Source organism: Anneissia japonica, unplaced genomic scaffold, assembly GCF_011630105.1.
Source record: "Anneissia japonica isolate Jap-2015-1 unplaced genomic scaffold, ASM1163010v1 scaffold585_len4108843_cov191, whole genome shotgun sequence".
In the NCBI taxonomy this organism is placed as follows: Eukaryota; Metazoa; Echinodermata; class Crinoidea; order Comatulida; family Comatulidae; genus Anneissia; species Anneissia japonica.
In genome coordinates, this window is record NW_022716829.1 from 229,851 (window position 1) to 239,929 (window position 10,079).

General features: G+C 32.2%; 2 protein-coding genes across 5 annotated transcripts in view; one reads left to right on the forward strand and one right to left on the reverse strand.

Annotated features, from left to right (window-relative positions):
• The window catches only part of LOC117109918 (V-type proton ATPase subunit H-like), a 15,023-nt gene extending 8,850 nt beyond the window's left edge, over window positions 1-6,173 (forward strand). The window contains exons 9-12 of one of the 2 annotated variants that reach the window (XM_033252394.1): window positions 495-596; window positions 912-1,025; window positions 1,607-1,661; window positions 4,693-6,173. In XM_033252394.1, coding sequence (XP_033108285.1) covers window positions 495-596; window positions 912-1,025; window positions 1,607-1,631 — 241 coding nt within the window. In that variant the 3' untranslated portion in view covers window positions 1,632-1,661; window positions 4,693-6,173. The remainder of the gene's footprint in view (window positions 1-494; window positions 597-911; window positions 1,026-1,606; window positions 1,662-4,692) is intronic. The other variant, XM_033252393.1, reaches the window with a different exon arrangement.
• Window positions 6,174-7,602: 1,429 nt separating this feature from the next.
• LOC117109937 (uncharacterized protein C2orf50-like) overlaps window positions 7,603-10,079 on the reverse strand; it is a 10,809-nt gene continuing 8,332 nt past the window's right edge. For all 3 annotated transcript variants that reach the window (XM_033252434.1, XM_033252435.1, XM_033252433.1), the window contains one exon: window positions 7,603-9,414. In XM_033252434.1, the coding sequence (XP_033108325.1) occupies window positions 9,223-9,414 (192 nt within the window). In that variant the 3' untranslated portion in view covers window positions 7,603-9,222. The remainder of the gene's footprint in view (window positions 9,415-10,079) is intronic.

Genomic DNA, 10,079 nt, shown 5'->3' on the forward strand with positions numbered 1-10,079 from the left:
ATATTTTCTGATTATGTCATTTATGATGACTTAATCATAAAATATATGGTTGGTTTAAGTCATGTATCATGTATAGGCCTGCAAGGCTCTGGTTAAAACTAAATTTCAAAAGTCTATAATTATATTATCATGTAATATAATTAGTCTTAGGCCCTCAAGTATATCAAATTCAAGCCTAAATATGGTCTTGATGACATCACATCATGACTATATATAGGCACATCATCAGTTTGTTTTCAAAGAGAATTTGACAGTCTGGACTGAGCTTTATAAAACCCTATCTTATCTTTTACATAATTGTCTGGTGACAAAGTACCACATCCTAGTGGGGCCAATGTTCTTCAAGCTTTTTCGTTCTTACTAGGCTCACTAACACTTTCTTAATTTTGTGTTCTACAGTATATCCTTTCTTAATGGTTGCTGAATTTTATAAAACAAAGTACAAATTTGTCGCAATGTTAGGTACAGTAATTTGTTACATTTGGTCATTGTAGGATACTTACAAAACTTCTAGAAACTTCTAAGGATCCCCTCATTCTGGCTGTCAGTGCTCATGATCTTGGGGAATATGTCCGGCATTATCCACGAGGAAAAAAGTAAGTAGTTAAAAACCTGTTTTATCAGTAAAGACTGTAGTAGTGGGCTAATTATTCACTGTACTTATTGTCGTCATAAGCCGTAATTGTGGGTACTCAACCCTGACTTTCACACTGTATTAATAATATTGTATCTCTAATGATCTCCATTAAAGTTATATTTGTTTTTTCAATTTACTTTACTGTTGTGTGATGAACAAATAATAATATACTGTAATAATAGTTATTTTTGTAAGTTAAAAATATTATTTACTTTTTTTGTTTAATTGAACAAAATTGTTATGATTAAAGTGTTGTATTTACTTTGCTTTTTAGTGTGATAGAGCAACTGGGTGGCAAACAGCTTGTAATGCAGTATATGATTCATGAAGATCCTAATGTACGCTACGAGGCACTGCTAGCTGTACAGAAATTAATGGTTCACAATTGGTAAGTTCCTCCTTCGTTATCCTTTTGCCTATCCTTATAGTCAAATGTCTTGCTTTTCTTCTTTCCATCCTTAGCCTTTCCCAACTATTTGCACTTAATGTGAGTTCCATAAATCCCAGATCAGTTAAACATGCATTATCTGTTTATTAGTGTTGATTCTACATACCTAAGTCATAATCTCTGTTTTTAATCATGTTGATTGTTATGCAGGTTGCAGGTTTGAATCTCGCCAGAGATTCTTCTTTGCTCATACTATATGAGGAACTTTTTGTTGAAGGGCTATGCTTGATACGATTATAATATCTTGTTCCTATTTTTATTTAAAAACAAAAAGAATTTCTCTCTTTATGGTTTTGATATATAGTAGCACTTTCCAATTATTACTATTTCTGTACATAATAACATTTATAGAGTTTTTGCTTTTTTGGTTTTTTTTTTTTTTGTTTTTCCCATTTATACCCATTATTATGTTTTGCTTGGAAAATAATTGTATGTGAAGTTTTTTATTTATTCAGCCTTCCAAATCTCTCGATATTTTGTATACTTTTCACAATTAAAAAAAATGTGGTCAATTGTTGCAGGGAAATGCTTGCAAAAAGTATATAGAGGTGAATCAACTTACTTTAATCTGTAGAGGTAATTTCTTGTTGGTAATATATTATGTATTATTCTATACTGCAACCATCTGAGATCAGTACTTTATGTACATTTGATTGGTATTATGCTAAACACTTACCATTGTTAATAAACTAAATATCTAATATTTTTTCCCATTTAGAATTAACCTGACAATTTTGTAGATTTTGAATTAAGTACAGTACGATGGGAAAGGTTGCATCTCTTTTTAGAAATTTGTAATTGAATAATACTAATAGGGTAAATTGAATAATATTTGGCTCTCGTAAATTTTCTAATATTATGTTTGCTCATATATGACATCACTACTTGTTTGATTCCTTCATATACTAAAAAGAATATGTCAACAGACTAAATACGTCTATAATTATATCCCTAACAAAGACTAATCCTTTTTTATACAATTTCTTCTACATGATCAGCTTATTATCAATAATTATATCATCATTTTTTCATAGACATTGTGGAATTTCCCGTCTGATAAATAATTTATTGTTTGACATCTTATCATTGAAATTAAAATTTCCCATAAAAATATATCATTTATAGTGTATCTTGTTATTCTATTTAAATTATCTACATTTATTTTGTATTGGTCGAGAATTGTTTTATAATTTATTTTACAAGTTCTACATAGTCTATCCTGTAACAAGTTACTAAATTTCCAAAATTCATTTCCTCCTTAAAGTTCAGAAAGGGATATTTATTTATATACTGGGGAGAATTTCACAATTCTAACAAAAAACAGTAATTCATGTGAAATTGAAGAAGAAGAAGATATCCAATCTGGCCTTTTTTATTGCTTTTGTTTGGTGCCATGTGTATGTTTATGTACAGTATTTCCTGCTGTCTGTCTGTCTGCTAACAAGATTATGCAAAAACTAATGAATGGATCTTCATAAAATTTAGTAAAATAGTATAATAATGGCATAAAAATCGAAGAAAGGCACCATTCAATTTTCAGAAGAAAAGGTAAAACGACAAGGTTAGGGTCGTAAAAATTTAATTTTTTTACCCTCAAGCATAAAAGAAGATAATGGAATTGCTCCATGTATTAAGGCAGCACTCAAGAAAACAATGTGGCTGAATATGATGATTATTTTTTTAAGGTATTCTGCGCCACCAAAGGAAATAATATGCCTGAATATGACTGCCAATTCCATTATTTCATTCAGGGTATGCTGCAGTTTTGCCTATTATACACAGCCTGCAAATTTGTTGGTACTGTATTCAGGCACAGGGCCGAATTATGCACTCTATGGAGTGGCTGCTCTATTTCCTTAATGTTCCAATTCACACCATAATCTTTTAAATCTAGATTTTGCATCATTTCCAAAACTTTCTGTCTTGCTTTTGGGTTATTTACATTTTTGTAATTGAATGCACCTACTTTTTGGGTTTTGTACAAGGTTACAGTCACCACATGTAATACATTTTTTTATATTTGAAGTTTGTATTAATATTTTCTATTTTATCATAAATGACTGGGTTATACAAATTTGGGTCATACAAATTTATAATTGTATTTATTGTCATATATTTCAACACTCCGTGCTACAGAATTCTGCCTTGTATTTTGCATTTTAAATAAAACTGATATGGCATTCTCTATATTCCCATTATTGTTTCACAGTCTAAAGGCAGGGGTGGCGCCAGAGGGGGGGTTGGGAGTTCTATAGCATAGCTCCCCCTGTCGGGGAAGACGATAAATTTTGTCGGGGAACAAACAAATAAAAAAAAAATTTACATGTAATATTCGTTTAGCCACCATATCGTTTAGTGTTAACTTTTCATCACAACAACCACAATAACAATAATAATAATAATAATAATTTAATGAGATTAATTAAAAATAATTTGTGTTCTGTTATGACAAATGCTCATTTAGATAGCCTCATGATGGTTGGAATACATCGTGATAGGTGAAGCAGCCTCGACCATGACAACGTGGTTGACAGATTTCATGCAAAATTTCCAAAATATAGAATTTCACTTTCAAGAATGAGGATTTGAAAATAAATTAGATGGTTACATTGCATACTCTTTGCTTCTGCGGCTTGATGTGTATAAGAGACAGATATAAAAGTATGGCTGAAAATAAACAATTCCATGTTGTCGTTGTCGTAATGCTTAAATGAATGTATAAACTGAAAATGATGAAAAATATTTAATATAATAGGTCTATATATGCAAAAGTTATAGATGGGGAAACGATTTCAATGTATGTCTGAAAAACATGCAATACCTGTAATGCTTTCAAACACTATTTCCTTTCTATTGTATATGCAGAAATCGTACCTTCTGTGTCTACATCAGTAGCCATGACAACTACTGCGACGAGACTTATAGTAGCTACATGTTCACATCATTCTACAACGACAGGGTCTGAAATGAACCATAACATCGGGGTAACCCCCTACTCTTCCAAAAGATGCAATGAGTTCTTTAAAGTGCACACGAGCTGATGTATACACTGGACCTCCATTTTAAGTCCTTATCCAAGAAGACTTGGTTCTACCAACAAAATCCTGGGCGAGGAGTGGCTGGACCCAGCGCCGATGCTAAAAACTGTAGTTAGGGCACCCTTGCTTTACCACTCGGCCACTCGACTCGCCCGATCTGTACTTTTTTTAAAGTAAAATGAACATCTTGTAAACAATAAATTTGGGCATTCAACTTTTAAGAATCTGAATACTTTCTCTCTCTTTATTTATATTATTAAGGCCTTTACAATTCCGAGATAATATACTTAGTTTATCTGTCATACTGTAGTATTAACTATGACCTGTTAGTATACATAAATATTGTTGAAAGGCATCATATTGAACATTGAATTGTTGCACACACAGTAAATAAGCTCACATGTAGGCAACATAAAAACTCGAAAACAACCCAGTAATGCAATAATAATCCACTGAAGGGAAAAAATTGTGTTAAGACTACAGTACTTAGGTTTCATAGTCTTGATCTTAACATAAGTTTATCTTATTCAAAATGGCACTGGAAAAAAAAATTTTTTTGTCTGTTTCAGGGAATATTTAGGAAAAACATTACAGCAGGGCACAAGCTAAGAAGACGGGAATGAAGTCGTCAAAGAAGCATTTAGATAAATCTACAACATAAGTTAATGTGTCAGTGGCCATCAGTGTAACTGTAGCTTTATGTACATTTTACTTAGCCTTGTACTCGTGAATAAAGTTGTGTTAAGTTGATCAAAATTTACCTTTTTGAACCTAGCATATCATCAACACAAAATCTGCAGTTATTATGATATGGCTATATTTATGGTGACATAAAAAATGTGATGAAACTATATAAACATGTGGATCACTGTGGTTGAACCTTTTTTGTGAAGTGATGATTGGTGGGTCTGATCTGGCTCTTTCTTCTTTATGTCAATGTGAATATATCCATGTCATTATAATAAACATTTATTCTTTATTCATTTTATACTATATTTTAAAATGCAGTACTCTATCAATCAATCTTTCATTCCATGTATATGGTGCCATTCAAAAAAGAGAGTCTTGAGTAGTGCATCTGGCATTCTCTAGCAAATTTCTGTTTACTAAAGGTACTGTACCCTTTCTCAGAGTGGATTGTCTATGCGACGTCATTTTCCATAATTGATTAGCTGCGTCTGAAGATAATGACAATGTACCCTGGCATTTTGGTGATAGTTTGTCTTCTCTTCTGTGATTGGATTTAATTAAAAATGGTTCGAAATGAAAATTGTGGCATATACCTTGAGTTTCTGAAGCATTGTCTACACTCACATTTTATGTGACAGATTTGTGTGATAGGCCCATACTGTATTTGAGCATCATGATGCCATATTACACCAAAATATGGGCATATTACAGTTTTCTGTCGCATACAATTTGATAGTGTGGAAAAAGCAATACATTGCAGAAAAAAACATGTCTACATTTTGTAATGTGAATCAGTCTTTAAGAAACTAAATATATTGTAAACCCTAGCAAGTCTGTATGTAAATGTTATTTTTTTTTAAACTCATTCGAGTGGCTTTATAAGATGTTTTGTTATTGATGTTTGTGAAGCATTGGTAAAATATCAGATAAAATATTAATTATATATTACATTAAAGCTATAAAGATGTGTATCAAAATACGATATAAAGATAAATGTTTTAATTAATATAACAAATTTATTGTATTAAATTTATATTATTGTGAAATTTAGTGGAAGCTTTGGTTATCATCAGTATTAAAGAACTGTAATGTGAAAATTAGTTTTTTTTTAAATTTTGGGATATAGTAAAAAAGCAGATACATTACAAAGCAGGAAAGTTGAATATCATTTCTTAGGTTCTATTGTATGTTGGTATACAAATAATATACTGTTGGGGTTTTATTTAGGAACCTGCTGTATCAGTAATATAATATATAATGTTTATATAAATTAAGGGTAGGCATACATCTATCATAGGATTAGTGTTGATCTGTTGTATAGATTATTGGTGAATAAATTGGTAAATATATTATGAACAAATCTCAGACTTTGTCTAGTTATCTTGTATTCAATTTTGCCATAAATCCAAACACCAGGTCCGTGAAAATTTCGACTTTTCCCAAAAGCTTTGCTGTGGTTTTTCCCCCCACATTAGCCATACACCACTACTATGTAAACTAGAGGGCATCACATTGTGGGGAAGTGGTAAAGTGTTTTTGGTTTTGGAGTATGTTTTCCTGGTTCACATAACCACAGATCCTATATAGAGTACAAAGATGTCGATCTTCCACTGTGTCGTGTGTAAGGCACTAGTTTTAATTACGTTGCCCTGTGGATCGGAATATTAAGCCGTTTGTCCAGTGTACTAACTACTTCTGTGTAAAAGAAAAAAAAAACTTCGGAATGTGAGGATTGTTAACTATTGTGTGCCCGGTATCTTGCTTGCCATGTTCTCTGTGCAGGGAACAGTGAAGGCTTACTGTTGACAGTCCATGCGGCTAAATATTTTATTCAAATCAATGAAAACAGGCCTATCAAATATATCATTAATGGTTTTAGCAGAATACACCTGTCATAAGTTACCAGAAGACCAGACGTAATTTATTTTGCATGAATTCGTGAAAAATATATCCGTTTCGTTTATGCTTAGGAAAGATTATTATACTCCTCGATGGTAGCTTGATGATTAAACCGAACATGTTATATCAAGTACAAACAGATGGGGCGCTGTACTTATTATTAATAGGTCAGGTTCGGGGTCAATGTTTTTTGTGTAACAAGTTTTGAATACTGTACAGATTATTTGATCAACAACAATACACTAGTATGTAAATAATAAAACGCGATTGCATTATACTGTACAATCAATAAATTTATTACCGTCCGGACTACATGACGTCGCTGCCTCATTAATGTGAATTAATATTTATCATATGAGTAAACCTCTTCAATACAGTACAGTATCTCCAAAACAGGGTATTTTTATATCCGTTCTTCACATTATTTATACCAGCAGTCAGGCGTCAACAAATATTACAACACACAGTCATAAAAGTGAAGTTATGGGCAATGTTTTCACCATGCTTTCTTTTATCGTGTTTCGCATTTTGATGTTACAATGATACCGGTACTTCATTTCAAGACAGAAACTCGAGGCTCGAGTGAAAATGACAGTGCGATTTTTAAAAATATAAAACAAAACAAGTCGTCACTTATTATTCAATTAACATTTATTCATATATCTATATATACAACATTTACAGTGAAGGCTGATTTGGAAACATATTACTAATTACATGTAATATATACATAGGCCTATATATATATATATATATATATATATATATACATATATATATATATGTATATATGTTCAATATCATATATTATATATATATATAACTTAAAAGCTGAGAGGTACTCAATAAACTACTTTTGGCAATACTAGACACATCTCACATACCGATACTTCTTTGTTAAAAATAAATATTGTATGAGCATCTATTAAAACGAATACCATATACCGTACGTGCATTAATGAGTTTGTACGATTAAAATCCCGCTAAGTATAGCTGTCCCATAGGACACCTGCTACGGAAATCAAAAACAATTCTACGCTCTTTCTACTCCATTGTGGATAATACTCATTGAAATTACCATTATAGAAATTACTATTTCAACGAACAGCGACGTTGGTATTTAAATAATTCGGCATTAGCAACGCATTAAATCGGCAAAATATTTAGAATACTAATTTTTCAAACGTACATGTAGGGATTTCAACAGATACCGTATATGCGTGTGTTTATTAAACGTCCTTCAAAAAAACACCACCGCCATTTATAATTATAAATATTAATAACCTATTATAGGCATATAAAGTATACTTATATGAAATACAAAAGAACCTTTTTTCCCAACAATAATTCGAACCAGGACATTTTGCTTTTACGCAAACGCCTTAACCATCTGAACCACTGAGGCTTTGTTGGGAATACAACTCCGATTCAAGCAACTAATACTGCACACTCTTGTGCTAAGATGTTTTGTGTATTGGCACAATTTATTATATAGGTCTATAATATATATGTTCATATATATAAATATACCGCAAGACAGTTTAGAGTGTGCCTATTGACAATAATATATCATTATATATATTTATGCACTTGATTTTTCATTACATGATACTGTGTATTATATTGCTCGTGTTTGATGAGATTGTATAGAAAGATGAATATATTTGATATGAATTTGATTCGATTTGCTATTCGCATGTGTATCAAAGCAGAGTATAGCCTAGTATTTACTTTTTGAAACACAGTCGGAAACGCATTAACAAGATGCCTCTTACAAGACACTAAACAGTAAGAGGAGGTACTTCCTCCAATAGTTGATACCGTCAAACTTAATGGTTATTTTTTATGAAATAACTCTCATCAATGTGCTTTTCCAATTCCAGCATCATTGATAACGTTAACATTAAAGGGGCATAATATGCCATTCTATTAAACGATAGACCGCTAAGATGGATACAGGCCTATTTAATTTTACACTCAGGATCAGGTACAGGGAAAGTGATGGCGTTACGAGTGAGGGGAAAGTCCCCTAGATAATTTTCTTTCCTCCAGTTCCCATACCCACCCCCACCTTCTTCCACCCAAATCATATCAGTCACTTTAATGAAGTTGACTCAGGGCAGTCGCTTATCCAGTAGTGCGCTTATCACAATCAATACCAGCAAAGTGTTAATTTTCCTTTAACAAGCATATGGATAGAAGTGTACTGTTTATGTTTTGATTTTACAAATTATAATTGTATTCCCGGTCTGCTATGGGAAATATATTCAACCACCCCCTCAGTAAATTTTTACCTTACCCATCACTCCTCACCCCCTCTCCCCCAGATTTTAGACGCTGGCGCCACCACTGGGTATATAAGTCTTTGTCCAACATGGCTCAAAACGTCTAATGTTTTTTATAGCCATATCAACAGTGCCGAGAACAGTCGGCCTATAAACGTAGACGAGTTGTCAATTAAGCACGCACAATGGATGGATTGTCCAGCTGAAGAAAAAGTTTGTAATAAATCAATCGTAACATAACAAATCCTTCGCTTGTTTTCGTCGATGTGTTTGACTAAATTGATGCTGTAACGTGACCAGTGGTTTTGCCTGACCAGTCTTCTGCAAATGTCCAATAGTCTGCGCTCCTGTATTCGGCAAGGATTCGGAAAAAACTGTCAGGTTTTCCGGAGGTTTCGGTTTTTCTTTGATATTTCCCTGTACAGAAAAAAACGACAATTAGACCAAGTGTTGTATTATAGGCTTACATCATGCAAAGTAAAAACTATAGACATACTGATACTTCCATGGTTTTATTGGTCATTCTTGATGTTCATCAAACATCTGACGGGTGAAGTTGAATAATGAATCTTGGAGAACAGAATAATTTTAGAATACCGTAAGGATCGTTATCAAGGATTACGCACTTAGACCTATGTATAAGTAAAGTACGGTAGTCTTATATATTGATCCTGAATTGAACACAGTAAACATCGCACGCGGTCATTCTCGTCTGTGGAAAATAAGTAATGACCATTGGCTTATAAATTATGGGCTTTACATTGACCCCAGTATTTGAACGCATTAAATGTACTGAAAAAACGCGCTGACGACGTATGGTTCAATCATTCAGTGGTCATTCTCGTCTGTAGAAAATAATGTTTTGGTAAATGAGCAAATGAAACGTAGATTGGGTAACATCGTTATCAATGTTTTGATAAATGGCTTCTCATAACTATGAGGCGCCATCTGTTAACTTATTATTTAGCAAAAAATAACATGGCTTTTTACGTTATATATTTATATATTATTTTATATAATATATAATATTTTATATAATATATAATATTTTATATAATATATAATATTTTATATAATATATA